This window comes from Rissa tridactyla, chromosome 27, assembly GCF_028500815.1.
Source record: "Rissa tridactyla isolate bRisTri1 chromosome 27, bRisTri1.patW.cur.20221130, whole genome shotgun sequence".
In the NCBI taxonomy this organism is placed as follows: domain Eukaryota; kingdom Metazoa; phylum Chordata; class Aves; order Charadriiformes; family Laridae; genus Rissa; species Rissa tridactyla.
The window spans coordinates 132,936-149,051 of record NC_071492.1 but is presented as its reverse complement, the minus strand read 5'-3'; the positions used below and the strand labels follow the sequence as shown (position 1 = coordinate 149,051).

General features: G+C 63.6%; 3 protein-coding genes across 3 annotated transcripts in view; 2 read left to right on the top strand and 1 right to left on the bottom strand.

Moving 5' to 3' along the window:
• The first annotated feature begins 186 nt into the window (after positions 1-186).
• On the top strand, positions 187-12,108 carry WDR62 (WD repeat domain 62). The gene is made up of 30 exons (XM_054183892.1): positions 187-310; positions 587-678; positions 762-824; positions 1,008-1,065; positions 1,297-1,467; positions 1,628-1,762; positions 2,432-2,614; positions 2,684-2,844; positions 3,245-3,419; positions 3,511-3,648; positions 4,633-4,808; positions 4,990-5,081; positions 5,173-5,298; positions 5,647-5,714; positions 5,808-5,929; positions 6,052-6,127; positions 7,085-7,196; positions 7,453-7,516; positions 7,722-7,841; positions 7,939-8,060; positions 8,175-8,227; positions 8,348-8,551; positions 8,674-8,813; positions 10,329-10,444; positions 10,627-10,761; positions 10,843-10,969; positions 11,046-11,157; positions 11,255-11,321; positions 11,440-11,525; positions 11,626-12,108. The coding sequence occupies exons 1-30, from the start codon at positions 209-211 to the stop codon at positions 11,806-11,808; spliced, it is 3,579 nt and encodes a 1,192-aa protein (XP_054039867.1). The 5' UTR covers positions 187-208; the 3' UTR covers positions 11,809-12,108.
• A 681-nt stretch (positions 12,109-12,789) lies between these two features.
• POLR2I (RNA polymerase II subunit I) lies at positions 12,790-14,531 on the bottom strand. Its single transcript, XM_054183878.1, has 6 exons — positions 14,418-14,531; positions 13,999-14,053; positions 13,696-13,769; positions 13,346-13,420; positions 13,077-13,128; positions 12,790-12,990 (listed from the first exon to the last, which is right to left on the bottom strand). Exons 1-6 carry the CDS (start codon positions 14,474-14,476, stop codon positions 12,928-12,930), a joined length of 378 nt encoding a protein of 125 aa, XP_054039853.1. The 5' UTR covers positions 14,477-14,531; the 3' UTR covers positions 12,790-12,927.
• Positions 14,532-14,660: 129 nt separating this feature from the next.
• The window catches only part of TBCB (tubulin folding cofactor B), a 2,133-nt gene continuing 677 nt past the window's right edge, over positions 14,661-16,116 (top strand). Inside the window, exons 1-3 of the mRNA XM_054183661.1 lie at positions 14,661-14,839; positions 15,744-15,887; positions 15,979-16,110. Coding sequence (XP_054039636.1) covers positions 14,705-14,839; positions 15,744-15,887; positions 15,979-16,110 — 411 coding nt within the window. The 5' untranslated portion in view covers positions 14,661-14,704. The remainder of the gene's footprint in view (positions 14,840-15,743; positions 15,888-15,978; positions 16,111-16,116) is intronic.

Here is a 16,116-nt window from a genome sequence, read left to right as displayed (position 1 = left end):
GGCGGGGCCTTCACCGCTCCACCTCGCCATTGGCTAAGCGCTGTGCAGGACCCCCACGAGGGGCGGAGCCTGGGTCCCCAGCGCCGCGCTGCCATTGGTCGAGGCGGGCTAGGCGGGAGGCGGGCTCGCGGGCGATGGCCAATGGGGAGGCGCCGCTGGCTCTCGGCGCGCAGTTCGCATCGGTGACGGGCGGCGGCGGCCGGCGGCCATGGCGGCGGTGAGCGGCGGGCCCGGGCCCGGGCCCGGGCCCGACTCGTCCCCGCTCCTTCACCCGCGGCGGCGGTGGAGGCAGCAGGGCCCGGAGGAGGCGGTGAGGGGGGCGCGGCGCAGGGCGGGCTGTGGCCGGGGACCCCGCGGGGCGGAGTCGGTGGGGGGGGGCAGCACTTGGGGGGGTCTCCATGGGTGGGGCGCCGCTCCCAGCCGGGGGTGCTTTGAGGTGCCCCCACGGGGATGGGGCACAGAGAGGCACGCGAGTGCCCCGTGCCCAAGGGGCCACCCCTGGGGGCTCAGGGTCCCCCCGAGGGACCACCCCCCGCACCCTGCTTCCTCCAGCCCCGCGCCTGGGGGTCCCTCCTCCTCTCCTCAGGTGACGCTGGAGAAGGTCCTGGGAATCACCGCCCAGACCAGCAGCGGCTTGGCCTGCGACCCAGCCACGGGACTGCTCGCCTACCCAGCCGGGTGAGTGCCCACAGGGACCCCCAGCAACCCCTCCGTGCCCCCCAGATCCCAGCCCGGGAAAAACCTCCCCCCTTCCCACCCAGGTGCGTCGTCGTCATCCTGAATCCCCGTGACAACACGCAGAGGCACCTCCTGAACACCTCCAGGTACCCCCCAAACACCCCCCAGACTTCTCCAGGTACCCCCCAACACAGGCTGTGCCATACGTTGGGCTTCAGGAGCGATGCTTGCACAGCTTCCAGTATTTTTCCTCCCTTCTCCTCCCAATAAAACCTCAGTTTTTCCCTCCAGAGCAAGCCAGTTGTCAAAGAAAACCCAATATTTTCCAGGAAAACTCTGAGCGCGTTGGCCTTCTCGCCTGATGGAAAGCTCATTGTCACCGGAGAGGTGAGTGCCACTTGCTTGTAGTCACCTAAACCCCAATTTTGGCTGTCCCGGCGCCAGCAGGATGGAGTAGCCAGGATTGTCCCTTCCCTGCTTTTGGGGGGGGGTTTCCACCCAATTTGGGATCACGCTGGGAGGGTGGGAACACCCTTTAGGGCCAGAGGACACGCCGGGTGGCTGTGGGGGCTGGTGAGAAGGGGAAAGCCAGCGCCACGCTGCTGATTCCCCACGCAGAATGGGCACCGACCGGCTGTCCGCGTGTGGGACGTGGAGGAGCGGGCGCAGGTCTCAGCGCTGCACGGTCACAAGCACGGTGTGGCTTGCGTCGCCTTCTCCCCCAGCGCCCGGTACCTGGTGTCGGTGGGACACCCGCACGACATGGTGGTCAACGTTTGGGACTGGAAGGTGAGCTCTGGCCAAACTGAGCTGGCTTAAAGCAGCTTGAAATTCCCCAAATGGGAGGGAAATGGCCCTTTTCCATCTTTTCTTATGGCTGCTTGTGGCTCCAGGCTCTTGGGGGGTTAATGCTTGTGCGCAACCTGACCACGCCTTTCTTTCTGAGCAGAAAGGTTCCCTGGTGGCATCAAACAAGGTGTCCTGCAAAGTGATGTCTGTGTCCTTCTCCGAGGACAGCTACTTCGTCACCGTGGGGCACCGCCATGTCAAGTTCTGGTTCCTGGATACGTCGAGGGAGCTGAAGGTGAGGGGGTGTCCTTTGCCGATGCCGTCCCATGGGTGCGGGCGGCTAGTGAAGCTGAACTGGGGCTGGACGCTGCTTAAATCCTCGTCACCAAAGGCAACGTGACGCGGGAGTGGGTGGTTTCTGTAGAAAGGACCGAAGAAATGCCAGGTTTTCCCCCCAGAATTCATGGCTGCATCACACCTGAATGTTGCTTTGCTCCAGCTGCCTGGTGCTGGATGCGACAGAACCTCACAAACCGAGCCAGACCCATTAATAAACTAAAACCAGGATTTATTTTTACAAGACGGTGACCAATTCAAACTCGGTTTTACTCTAACCGAAACCGCTTTGAGACACCGACAAACATCGACAATGTGCAGGTTCAGGCTCTTGGGAAGGAGAGCTGCGGTGGGAAGGTTTTTGTCAGGTCTTTGTTAGGTTTTTCGCGGGCTTTTGTCAGCCCTGTCTGATATTCGTCAGGGCTTTGTTGGGGCAGGTGCATCTGCTGCACCGGTCCTCGAAGTCGCGGGTGCTTCGGCTCATCCTGGAGCTGGGGACGCTTGGGCCAGCAAAAGCCTGTGGGTGCACGGGGACGCCGCCGAGGTCTGCTCGCTGTCGGCATCTGGGAGACATTTCCTTCGTTAACGCTCGTTAATGTGGGGTTGGTGGTGCTACCCTGCTTTGCAGATCACGGAGACGGTGCCGCTGGTGGGACGCTCGGGGCTGCTGGGGGAGCTTCTTGACAACGTCTTCTGCGGGGTGGCCTGCGGCCATGGGCAGATGTCAGGCAGCACCTTCTGCGTCTCCTCCTCGGGGCTGCTCTGCCACTTCAACCAGAAGCGGGTGCTGGAGAAATGGATCATTCTGCAGGTGAAGGGGGGCACCCCCAGGCCCCCGGGGTGAAGCCCACGGCGGGGACCTGACGCGTGCCGGCCGCAGGTGCCGCTGGCGAACTGCCTCTGCCTCAGCGAGGAGCTGATCTTCTGTGGCTGTGCCCACGGCACCGTGAGGATTTTCCAGGCTCGGGACATGAGCTATCTGAGCGACCTCCCCAAACCTCACCCCCTGGGCGTGGATGTCACCCAGGATTCCCCACCGAGGTACCGCAGGGCCGAGGGCACGGTAGGGACTCCCCTGTCCCCACCCCCCCACATCAACTGCCCAGTGTGGCTTCCGTGTCCAAGCCAGGGGGTTTTGGACCGCGCAGCTCTCGTTGCTCATCCCCCAAGTTCATCTCAACGGAGGTCTGAGCTGAGATAGGTTTGACTTGTCGCCCGCGCCGAAGGACGGCAAGGATGGGGGGGGGGGGGGGGCGTCAGGCTTGCGGGGGGGGTCGCACCGCTTTGTTTTCCCCTTCACTTTGGGGGTCGCCTGTCGGGGTACGGTCACTGTTTCATTTGCAAACCAAAATCTGCCTCTGGCAGAGCACTTGCTTGGGCTCTGGAGGGGTTGGCCCCCCCAAAACGCAGCGCCCTAGGGACGCGACCTGACTCCCTGCAGGCGGACAGACCTGGCCTACCCCGACACAATCGCCTTGGCCTACGACACCCACAACTGCTGGCTGTCCTGCGTCTACAAGGACCACAGTGTCTACGTCTGGGATGTCAGGGACCTGCGGAACATCAGGACAGTGTGGTCGGACCTTTTCCACAGCTCCTTTGTCTGGAGCGTGGAGGTAAGAGCGAACGGGTCCCAGAGGGGCCATTCAGGGCACCTGCGTCCCCACTTTCCTTCCCCACCCCTGACGCGTAACTCCCCGGGTGCAGGTGTACCCCGAATTTGAGGAGCGGAGATCCTGTCTGCCGCCCGGCTCCTTCCTGACGTGCTCCTCGGACAACACCATCCGTGTCTGGAACCTGGGAGGTGGCTCCGCATGCCCTGAGCAGGGCAGTGCCTACAGCACGGTACCGTGGGGGGCTGCGTCCCCCCTCCCTGCTCAAGGCAGCCGTCAACCGAACACTGCCAAAACCACCACTAACCCACGGCCCTCAGCACCACACCTACCCATCTTCTGAACACCTCCAGGCGTCGCGACTCCACCACTGCCCTGGGCAGCCTGTTCCGATGTTTAATAACCCTGTCAGTGTAGAAAGTTTTCCTAATATCCATCCTAAACCTCCCCCGGGCACAACTTGAGGCTGTTTCCTCTTGTCCTATGGCCTCTTCCCTGGGAGAAGAGACCGACCCCCCCTGGCTACCCGCTCCTTTCAGGGAGCTGTGGAGAGCGAGAAGGTCTCCCCTCGACCTCCTCTTCTCCAGGCTGAACCCCCCCAGCCCCCTCAGCCGCTCCTCACCAGACTCGTGCTCCAGACCCCTCACCAGCTCCGTTGCCCTTCTCTGGACTCGCTCCAGCCCCTCCATGTCTTTTTTGTGGTGAGGGGCCCAGAACTGGACACAGCCCCCGAGGTGGGGCCTCACCGCTGCCCAGTACAGGTCACCATCACTGCCCCAGTCCCGCTGGCCACACCATTGCTGATACAGGCCAGGATGGTGTTGGCCTCCTTGGCCACTTGAGCACACTGCTGGCTCATATTCTGCCGGCTGTTGACCAACGCCGGCAGTTTCAGGGCGTTCCCATCGGCATCTTGCTGCTCTGGGGACCGAGCTGCTGCCTGAGCAGGAGAGGAGCAGCGATTTTTCGTGGGTTTTGGTGATTATAGCAAGCCTGGAAAACTGCTTTCTGTTCTCCTGCACCTGCTATCTCTGTCCGAACGACCAAAGGACACAGTTGTGCTTCTCAAATGTTGGTGTTTCCCGAGCAGGAAGGGTGGGAAAATGAAGCGGGGCTGTTGGAAGCAGTTGGGTGACGCGGGCGGCTCCTCTCCTCCCCAAAGAGCTGCCTTGCGCTCTGCCGGGGGCCTGACTGTCCCCTCTCCCCCCGCCCCAAGACCCTGCGCAACATCATCTACGTGGACAACGACACGCGGCACCTCCAGGACTCCTCCAGCGCCCCCGACCGAAATGAGAACCTGGGTCACCTGGACGTCAAGTCTGGGGTCCGGGTGATGCAGGTCAGCCCCGATGGGGAGTACCTGGCATCGGGGGACAGAGGAGGAACCCTCAGGCAAGTGGCCCCCAGCTCGGCCGACAGCCAGAGGAGGAGGGTGGCGCTTGGGTGCCTGGCTGCGCTCCTCGCCACTCGTTCCAGCTGTTCAACCCTTTTCCATGGGCATCCCCGAGCCCCCTGGCCGCCCACGACGGTGTTCCTGCCTGGCTCCCCCCGTTATGGCGCGCTTCCCTCGCAGGATACACGAGCTGCGGTTCATGCGGGCGGTGGCTAAAGTGGATGCTCACGATTCAGAAGTTCTTTGCCTGGAGTATTCAAAGCCGGAGACCGGTAAGGCTTTGTCCTGACGGTGATGCCTGAAAGCCACCGCAAAACCTTAGCGTGGCGTTGTTTTTAACACCCTCTTCTCCGGTGGCTCCAGGAGCAGCGCTGCTGGCTTCGGCGAGCAGAGACAGGCTGATCCATGTCTTGAACGTAGACAAGAACTACAAGCTGGAGCAAACCCTGGATGATCACTCCTCAGCGATAACGTCGGTCAAATTTGCTGGTAGGTGGCTGAATTGCACCCAAACGCCCACCCTCAGGCTGCCCTTCGCTGCCTTCTGCCTTGAAGACGGGGTTTTTCTCTCTGGGTTTATGTACCTAAACCTCCACCGCCTGAGACAGAGGGGGCTCCTCGGTAGAAAACAGGCGTCTCCAGACGAAGAGCACCGAGCCGTCCGTCGGGGGGACACCCATAGCAGGGGGATCCCACCCTTGGATTGCATCTAGTTGTTAAAAGAATCATTTTTTTTACGGATTCATTCATAAAGAAGCATTTCTTGGATTCACTCGGCAGTGAATTTGGAATGGGACACGATCTCTGATCGCCTTTCCCTGTGCTCTCTCCGCTCAGGCGATGGGGACATTCAGCTGATAAGCTGCGGCGCCGATAAAAGTATTTATTTCCGCAACGCTCAAAAGGTGAGTTTAGCAGCACCTCTGCAGGGATCTGCTGTTTCTCCCTGAAAAATCGGAGGGGCGAGAAGGCAACGCGGCTCTCCCGTCTCCCGACAGCTCCCAGACGGCTTCAATTTCGTCAGGACGCATCACGTCGCCGAGAAAACCACCCTGTACGACATGGACATCGATATCACACAGAAACATGTCGCTGTCGCCTGCCAGGACAGAAACGTCAGGTGAAGACACTTTTCCGTGCCGGCTTGGGCTCAACCCGCCTCGGGGTCGCCTTCCTCCCGCTGGCTCTGCTGTCCCTGGGGGGGCTCGGGGCCGGCTTGCGCACCTTCCGCTCCCCGCACAGGGTGTACAGCACGGCCAGCGGGAAGCTGAAGCGCTGCTACAAGGGGTCGCAAGGGGACGAGGGCTCTGTGCTGAAGGTAAGAGGGCGATTTCCACCACGTGTCGGCCGTCAGGGCGCCAGCAGCCCCTCCCTCGGCGCAGGAGGGGGCAGGATTGAGGGGCTTGGGGCTGAGCCCTTGAACCCCTCAGGGTAAGAGCTGCTGCCCGGAGGCACCTGCAGACCTTGGCCAACGGGAACCTCGTGAGGTTCAACAAGGTTCCGCAGCTGGCTGGGGGCAACCGCCGTCCCAACGCAGGCTGGAGGAGGGAGGAAGGGAGGGATGGAGAGCAGCCCTGCCGCGAAGGACGTGGGGACGCTGGTGGGCGGCACATGGGCGCCGGGAACTGGCACCGTGCGCTCGCGGCCCAGGAAGCCAAGCGTCTCCTGGGCTGCAGGTCGAGGGAGGGGATTCTCCCCCTCTGCTCCGGTGAGACCCCCCCCTGCATCCAGCTCTGGGGTCCCCGGCACAAGCCGGGTGCGGACCTGCTCGTGTGGGTCCAGAGGAGGCCACGGGAACGGTCTGAAGGCTTGGAGCAGCTCTGCTGTGGGGAGAGGCTGAGGGAGCTGGGGCTGCTCAGCCTGGAGAGGAGATGGAGACCTCGCTGCGGCCATTCGGTGCCTAACGGGGTGTAGGAAAGATGGAGAGAGACTTTGAGCGGGGGCTGCAGTGACAGGACGAGGGGCGATGGCTTGAAACCACCAGAGGAAGGGTTCGGTTGGACGCGAGGAAGGCATTTTTTGCGATGAGGGGGGTGAGCCCCTGGCCCGGGCTGCCCGGAGAGGCTGTGGCTGCCCCATCCCTGGAGGGGTTCAAGGCCAGGTTGGAGGGGCCTTGGAGCAACCTGGGCTGGTGGGAGGTGTCCCTGCCCAGGGCAGGGGGTGGCACTGCGTGGGCTTTGAAGGTCCCTTCGGCCCAAACCCTCCCACGCTCCTCCGAAGTTCCGCTCGCCCTCCCAGCTGGGGCCGAGCCCGACCCACCGCTCCTCTCCCCCAGGTACAGCTGGATCCCTCGGGCACCTTCCTGGCCACGAGCTGCTCCGACAAGAGCATCGCCCTCATCGACTTCCACTCCGGGGAGTGCGTGGCGAAAATGTTCGGCCATTCAGGTTCGGTTCCTCTCGGAAGCCCGGGAGCTGCCCGGGAAAAGGGGAAGACGCAGAGGAGAGCTGCTGGGCAGCCCCCAGTGCTGTGCTTACCCCTCCTGGCCCCCATCCAGCCGCCAAGCCCCCCAGAAATGCCCCCATGGCTCCCACTACGGGGATTAAACCTAAACGAGCCAGGAGGGCGGGGGGGGTCGCTATCCTGACAAGCAAACCCCCCCCCCACCACCCCCCGCCCTGCATTTTCTTCTGTTTGGCGCAGATATAGTCACGGGGATGCGGTTCACCTACAACTGCAGGCACCTCATCACCGTCTCGGGAGACAGGTAGGGGCCGGCGGGGGCTAAGAAACAGTCTGATTTACACCCCACACCCCTCGCGGGACGCCGGTTTCGAGGGCGCTGGGCAGGGTGCGCCCACGAGTGCTGGAGGGCAGAGTGAATCGAGGAAATTAACTGAGGGAATAATCCACGCTCTGGTTACGACCTGATACACCCCCCCCCCGCCCCGCCCCAACGTTTCTACCCCCAGCTGCATCTTTATCTGGCACCTGGGCCTCGAAATCCCCAGCAGCATGAGGCAGCACTTGCTGGAGCTCAACCTGCTGCAGCCGAAGCCAGGGAAGGAGCCTGGGGCCGCAGCGCAGCTCAGGTAGCGGGGAAAAGCCCCTCGCCCCCGCGTCCCACCCCGGTTTTGCCCTTCGGGGCAGGAAGGAGCTCGGCGGCGCCACCGTTCTCCCCTCCTCCAGGCGCCAGACCTACATCTCCATCCCCAGTGGGGCGGCAGCCCCCAGTGCCGGCGGAGCTCCCGAGGAGGAGCGAGAGGAGGCCTTGCCCCCGCAGACCCCCTCCAAGGAAGACTCAGGGCCACGTGCGTTGGGGGCCGGGGGTCCTTCTGCAGCTGCACCCCGTTTTCTGCCCCCCTCTCCCCCGAAGGGGGTACACGGCCCTGTTCCTAACCTCGCCTTTTCCCCCCCCTCCCCAGCTCCGGCGTGCATCCTGACCAACGGCAGGCTGCCCATGTGGGCAAAGAGGCTGGTAAGGCACGCGGCCAACCCTGGCCGTGTAATTTAATTTAATTGAATTTAACAGGGCTGGCCGAAGGTCCCTTTGCTCCGTTTCCGCCACATCCCTTCTCTTCTCTCCCCCCTTTTCCAGCTGGGAGAGGTGGAGGAGGGCGACGCAGCAGCTGACGGCCCCCGGTGGAGCTACCGGCCGCAGGGGCGATGGGCAGAGCGCGCTGAGAGGGGCCCCATCAAGACCCTGCCGGAGGGGGATCCCCCCTACTTCACCCCCCTCAAGCCCCACTTCGGGGGTGACGTGGAGCTCGAGCCCGGCAGCCTGGAGCATCTGCTTTCAGTGGTGGGGCCGGATCCCGCACCCGCCATCAACCCTCCCTGGAGACCCCTCCGCTCGTGCCGGCACCCCTCTTTCCGGGGAAAAAGAAAATCCGGCTTCGGACATCAGCTTCCCATCTCCGGCAGGTGGAGAGCTCTCCCGGCAACATCTCCGAGGACTTCCAGCTCTCCGAGCTCCTCCAGGACGAGGAAACCGACGGGGGACGGGAATCACTGGATATGACCGGGGCCGGACCGGAGGAGCTGTGCGCGCCAGAGGGAAGAAGGTTGGTGCTGTCGGGGTCGGAGCAGGGAAACTTTTCAGGCGCGAGGGTCGCATTGAGAGTCCAAGCCCGATCCGCGGCTGAGGGAAGCCCTCCCTGTTGAGGCGAGGTTCGGAGAAGACCCCCTCCTTCTTTCCGGGCTCCTCAGAGAGGGGTCCCAGACCCGCTCAGCCGTTTTGTGTCCGAAGGATCACGGATGCAGCCACTGACCGCAGTCAGCGTTTGCCCATTTCGGAGCCCTGCCGGGGGCTTCCGCTGAGACGCTGTTGCAAAGCGGAAAAGATGAAACACCTTATTAAGGTGAACAGACGTAACCGTCTCAGAATTGCCGCTGGTAAATGCATTCACGGCAGAAATGGAGCGTGAGTTAATAGTTCAGTGTTTCATTAACGATATTTCCCTGGGTAACATCCCAGAGTGGGAGGTGTGAGGCTCCCTGAAGAGGGAGAGGAGAGTCCAGGCCTGGCGACCCGTCCGGTGGTGGAATTCTCCTCCTCCAAATGGAGGATTCTAAACTCCAGATTTATACTTTTGGTGAGGTGGGACCAAGTCACTTACCGTGTGCCAATTAACTCTTAACGAGGCTTGTTGGCGTTGTCGGTGAAGACAGTTGCAGGGGCTGGGGGGGGGGCTTGCGTGTTCAGTACGGAGGCACGGTCGCTCTCCTGGCTTTACCGGAATATTTTCTGGAATAACATTGCGCTGTGGGGCCTCTGCCACAAGCCCAGGTTGATTCCAGCCATCCGTCCTGGCTTTCGCCAGATAAACGAGGCGCGCAGCTCGTGTCTAATCGGCCTTTGCAAACGAGCGCGCTGCTCAGGCTGGTGCTGTCGGTGCGAGACAAGCACGTGGCTGGTATCGTCTCAGGTCGCGCGCGCACCCTCTCGCTGTTCCCGCACCACCGAGCCTGGCAACTTCCCACGGCGCCTTCGCCTTCTGCGAGCCAACGCAGGAACAAACCTGGGGAGGAAAAGGCAAAGAACAAATTGAACCCTGGCACCTCGTGGGTGGGGGAATTTCCGAAGCCAACACCCGGGCAGATGCGTGCAAGCAGGGGACAGGGGCGCTGCGGAGCGGGAGAGAGTCCTCGTTGGCGAGAGAGTCCTCGTTAGCAAAAGAGCCAAGAGCTCAGACTTGCTGCTCTCGCCTGTACTCCGAGAGCTCGGGCGGGCAGGGTTTTTCACTGTGCTTTTGATCTTCTTCAACAGCGGGGCAGGAACCTGGGGCACGTTCGATGAGGTGCCCCTGGGTCCATCGCAGGCCGACGTTATCCAAGTGCAGGTGTTCTCCTTGTCGAGCGTATGAGACTGAACACCAATTAGCGCGATACACGTGTTTTCCAGCGCCCCACCTGCACGACTGTGTTCCTCCTCGCTGATTTTTCCATCACTTTCCCGCAAACCTTCTCCTAGCCGAGCCCCCGAGCGCGTCCCGGCTCGGGGCGAGGGCGAGCACCGATCTGGCGCTGGCGTCCGGTGCTCGGCCGTCGCTCACCCCGCTCCCCTTCCTTCCCCCAAGGCCAGGCGTGATGGAGCTGCCGCTGCGCCCCATGATCCCAGGGGGGCTGGAGCTCGGGCTCAGCCAGAAGTACGCCTCGTCCCGTGTTTCCCCGACGCCTCGCTGTCAGCCACAAGGTAACGCCGGCGGTGTGGCCAGGGCTCCAGGAGCACCGTCTTTGCCAGCACTAAACCCTCGTGAAAAGCTCGGGGGCAGCTTTAGTTCTTGCGAGGGGACCGGAATGGGAATAAAAACCGCCCAGTGCTAACGCCCATCGTATCGCGGTGGGGGGCTTTGCTGTCCTGCCCTGTCCCGGCAGACGAGGACTCGTCGGGCTCTGCGGGGGAGGTGGAGGAGCCAGAGGAGAACCCGCCGCCCAGCACCTCCCTGCCCCAGACCCCCGAGCAGGAGAAGTACCTCAGGCAGCACTTCCAGACGCTGGCCGACGCCGAAGGTAACAGGAGGCACTGCGGGCAGACGGTGCGGGCGGATCCTGGCGATGGCCGAGCTCACACCTCCCGCCCTGCCACCGCAGAGAGGTTCAACGGCTCCTTAAAGGATCTGAAACCACCCGAACCCGCGGACGAGGAAAAAGCCGCCTTCTTGAACCCACGCTTGAGCATTTCAGCCCGGTTCCTCGCACGCTGCCAGAAGAACAGCAGGTGGGCAGCAGGTTGGTGTCTGTCTGTCCAGTGGGGAAGGGGTTTCCTGCTCCTGACCCCATCTCTCATTCCGCAGGCTGGCGGCTGCCTTCCCCCCGCGGGCACGGCCCCGGCCACAGAGCCCGGCCCGCACCCAGGAGCCGCTCGAGGACCTGCCGAAAACAGCCAAGGAGCTCCAGCAATCAGAGGCAAGTCAGCGTTCTGTCTACGGGAGGGAGAAATACCCAAAAAAAGGTGTTTTCGCTCCTCGAGCCAGGCTCAGCAGTGCTTCTGTCGACTTTTTAGGAACTGCTGGATGAAAAACCTTGGGAAACAGGAGAGGAAACAGGCTCCGAGGCCGGCAAACCCACGGGTGAGTGTGAGGGCCTTCCTTTGCCCCCACACCCCCTCCCTGATGGGGACGAGGCGCATTTTTGTCCCCTCCCGGAGGGGAGGAGGAACGGGGCCTACAGCAGCCGTGGTGCCTGTAGGATCCCAGCTCCAGGACGAGACCTTTGCCAGGGCCCTGCGGCTGCTGCGGACCCAGTTCCAGGAGACGCTGCGGCTCTACACCCAGGTCAGTGCCTCCTTGGCCGGGTGGTCGAACCACTCCCCTGGTGCCTCAGCTCGGAAATGGCCAAGGACCAGGGTGACGAGGGGACCCTCTCCTCCCGCAGATGACCATCCGCGCTGAGGCCACCAAGGCCAGGACTGCGCTGGAAAGCCTTTGCCACTGGATGGGAGCGGAGCTGCGCTCCTGCACCGTCCCCCACGCCCCCAGCGGACCCCTGGACCCTGGGGCTGCTCCGCTCCAACCCCCTCCCGGAGACGGACCGGAGGCTGCGGGGCAGCAGCCCTGAAACACTTGAAATGAAGGTATTGGGGTGCTGATTCTCTTTCCCAGTTAAATTTGGGGGGTTGTTTTTTTAGGCAATTCTCTAAGCTTTAACCATTTTCGGAGCTCTCGGATGTATATTTTCCTCTGGTTTCCTGCTCCAAGCCCCCCCAAACACCCCCTGAGCACCTCAGCAGCCACGTCCCCTCCCAGCCCCGACCCCCTTCCACGCCGCTGGCAGCGGGGCAGAAGTGGCCGTCGCTGCCCATTTTAAAGGTTGTTAAAATAATAATAAATCTCGTTGAAGCAAAGCGAGGGGGTCTAGGGGCAGTGGATTTGCGCCTCCCCAGTCTCACCGGGACCAAGGAGGCTTTCGTGGGGCTGCAGGATGCCTGGGTGCCCCCCAGCAGCGATTTGGGGTGCGGTGAGGAGACGGGGGGTCGGCTGGAGGGTGGTTCAGGGGACCCAGGGGGGTGATTTGGGGTAAAGGGGAAGGCAATTTTGGGCAATTCAAGGCTTGACGGAGTGATTTGAGACACAGTGGTGGCCATCTGGGGGCACGGAGGGGGGTGATTTAGGATACTCAGAGAGCAATTTGGGGCCCCATAGGGCAATTTAGGGCACCAGGACTTCAACATGGGCCCCGCTGCGGGCAAGTGGGGGCACTGGGGATGCAAACTGGGCTCCAGGGGGGTGAGTTAGAGCCCGGTAGGGACATGTTGGGGCTGCTATGGGGTGATGTGGGGCACTCGGGGAGCAACCTGGGGCACCGGGGTTGTGACTTGGGGCCCTACGGCTGCAATTTGAGGCTGAGTAGGGCAATTTGGGGTACCAGGGATGTGATTTGGGGCCCATCCCCTGTGACTGGGAGGAAACCGCGGACGATTTGGGCCCCGCAGCTGTAACATCCCCACTGGGTCCATCTCCCCCCAGCCACATCCCCCTCCAATGCCGCCCCCCCCGCCGCAGCCCCCTCAAACCCCAGAGAGCCACCGACACAGACCACTGCCAAAAATAATCATTATTGCCACCAAAATGCCACCCCAGCGGGTACGGGGGGAGAGGTGGACCCAGGGTTGGGGGGTTCTGGGGCAACGGCCACAATCTGTGGCAATGTTGAGATTGAGAGCGTTTCCAGGCGCTGTCACTCGGTCCAGCGGTGGCCACAATGCGGGGCCGTGCAAACGTAGTAGAGCCTCATGGCATCCTGAGGGGCAGAAGGGCGTCACGGTGGTGGTGGGGGGGGACACGCGTAGGGGGAATGGTGACGTGGGGGTGGGGGGGTCACCTCACCTCGGCTCTGGCGCTGTGTGACTGAAAGAATACAGCCTCCTTGTGCCCACACCTGGGGGAGAAGAGGGACAGTGGTGACAAGGTGTGGAGGGGGACATCAGAGACCCACGGGGACACTGGAGCCACAAGGGACAAAGAGGGACACTTGAGAGCCCACGGGGTGGGGGGGGACACCAGAACTGGGGAGGGCACCAGAGATCCGAGGGGGACCACCAGAGCTGGGGGGGGGAGCTGATGTCCCCCACGGGGGTCCCCACATCCCCACTCACTTCTGGCAGGGGTGGTCCTCGGTGCGGGGCAGTGTGGGGTCCTGGGAGACGTCGGCGATGATCTGCGTGAGCTCACTGCAAGGAGACACCCCAGGGCATTAATTAGGCCCCTTAATTACCCCATGGCTATTAGCAACCCTGGTATCCCCCACCTTAAGCGCCCTTAAATTGTTCTCCCTTGTTATCTCCCTTTATTGCCAACCAGTCGCCCCTCGATCACTTATTAACTACCACAACTGTCTTTTTACTAATTAAGTATACAAGAACTGTTCTTATTAATTGCCCCCATTAGTTGCCCAGGACCCAGGTGGCCGGTAGCACTAACGAACTCCCTCCGCTAACGAACTCACTCCACTTCGTGGGTGATCTTGTTGACGTAGATGCAGCTGTTGTCAGCCTCTTGCTGGTAGTCGCAGTTGCGGCACTGGGGGAAGAGCTGGGGGTTACGGAGGGGTCCCAGTGCCAAACTGGGAGGGGCGCGGCATGGCCCCACCAGGGGGTCCCCGTGGGGGCTGGGAGGGCAGGCACATCCCACTGCGAGGATGGGACTGGTCCCAGTACGCCTCCGGGACCGGTCCCAGTGCCGTGCAGTCCGGTACGCTGAGACCGGTCCCCCCCGGCAGCGGCAGTGTGGGGGGGCGGAGGGCACTCACAGCATAGAGCAGGATCCGGTTCTCTTTGTCCTCCTTGGGGTACAGCATGTTGTTGCTGGGGAGGGACACGGGGGGGGTGTCACTGCGGGGTCTCTTCGGGGGGGGGGGGGGGGAACGAACGACTCCCGGGGCCACATCCCTGGGGGAGGGGGGACTGGGGGGCCGCCGGGGGTATCTGGGGGAGTTGGGGTGTGGTTGGGGCGGTATCTGGGGGGGCTGGGGAGGGCTTAGGGGAACCCGGAGGTGTCTCGGTGGCTGGGGGGACCTCAGGGGGTACCTGTGGGGCCCCAGAGAGTGGTTGGGGCGGTATCTGGGGGACCCGGGGCGGGGTTGGGGGAACCAGGGGGTATCTGGGGAGGCCAGCGAGGGGGCCGGGGGGGTGGCAGGGAGGGAGCTGGGGGGTACCGGCGGCCCCTCACCACTCCTGGCAGAAGCGGATCCCCACGAAGCCCGGCTCGTAGCCGCCCTCCGCCTCCATGGCGGCCCCGACGGCGGCGGCGCAGGACAAACCGGCGGCCGGCGCATGCGCGGGCCCCTCCCCTTCCTCCCGAGCGCGTCCCTATTGGCGGTTGGGGCAGGGGGCGGGTCCCTCGCCATTGGCTGCCCCGCTGCGCGCGGGGCGGGCCGGCGGCGCCGATTGGGCGGGCGGCGGGGGCGGGGCGAGCGCGCGGGGCGGGCCGAAGGTTCCAGAAGCGGTGGCGGCGGGATGAAGGCGGCGGCGGAGACCGGGCCCGGGCTGGGCCTCGGGGCCGGCTCCGTGTCGCTGTCGGTGAGCAGCAGCCTCAACTCCTTCCGCGCCCTCAAGCGGTACAGCACCGGCCTCACCATCGCCGAGTTCAAGGTACCGGAGCTGCGGCCCTCCCTGGCCTCCGCCCTGGCGGGCCGGGCCCCGCCTCCCCTGTACGGGCCCCCTCCGCCGCGACCCTCCTCCTCATTCCCCTTCCCCCGCTGGGGACCGGGACCGCCCCTTCCTCGTGGGAGACCACGTTCCTCCCCGGGACGGCGGGTACCACCGGGACACGCCCCCCCCCTTTTCCCCCCCCCCCCCCCGCAGCGAGGCCTGGGACCCCCACCCCCTCCTCACCGAGACCCCTCCTCGCGCGTCCTCTTCAGGGGGGACCGGGATCCCCGACTCCCTCCTCATATCCCTCACCGGGACACACCCCCCCTTCCTCTTTCTCCCCCCCATCTCCTCACCGGGAACCCCCTCTTTCCCCGCATCCGTCACTGGGACTCCTTCCTCTTCCCCCTCACCGGGACCCCCCCCCCGCCTCCTTGCCGGGATCCCTCCCCACTCCTCCTCCATACGGCAGGCCAAGATCCCCGTCTTCCTCCTCATCTTCCTCGCTGGGGCCCCCTCTTTTCCTCACCCCCTTCCCCAGTCACTGGGACTCCCCCATCTGCCTCCCCTCCCCGGGACCCCCGCTTTTTCCCCCTCTCCCCCACCGGGCCCCACTTCTTCCTCCCATCCCCTCTCCCTGGGACACACTCTCTTTCCTCTCACCTGCGCTGCCCCCTTCCCCCCGTCCTCCCCAGCATCACTCCCTCTCCCCCCTTCTCCCCCAGACACCCCCACTCCCCCCCTCCCCCCGGCTTCTCCCCTGTCTGGGGAGGGGGCCCAGCCCGGGAGCCCCCTCCAGCCACCAGCACTGGCTCCTTCTACCTGCCCTGGCATCCTGTGGGCTGGGACCAGCCCGGGGCTGGGTCCTGCCACCACCCACCCACCCTACTCCTGCTATTCCCAGTGCAAACTGGAGCTGGTGGTGGGCAGCCCAGCCTCCTGCATGGACCTGGAGCTCTACAGCACCCAGGAGGAGCTGCTGGGACGCCTGGACTGCGATGAGGCCCTGCTGGGCTCCTACCCCGTGACTGACGGCTGCCGCATCCACGTATGTCCCCATCCCCCCTTTTCTTACCCCAAAACGGCCCCCCCTGTGGGGGAGATTCCCCCTGTAACTCCCCTGCCCACCCCCCCTGCAGGTGATCGACCGGAGCGGGGCACGCATCGGGGAGTACGAGGACGTCTCGCAGGTGGAGAAGTACCAGATCGCCGACAGCGACTACGACAAGCGGCCAGGTGATGCCAATGTCCTCACAGGCCACCTCCCCTCCCTGGGG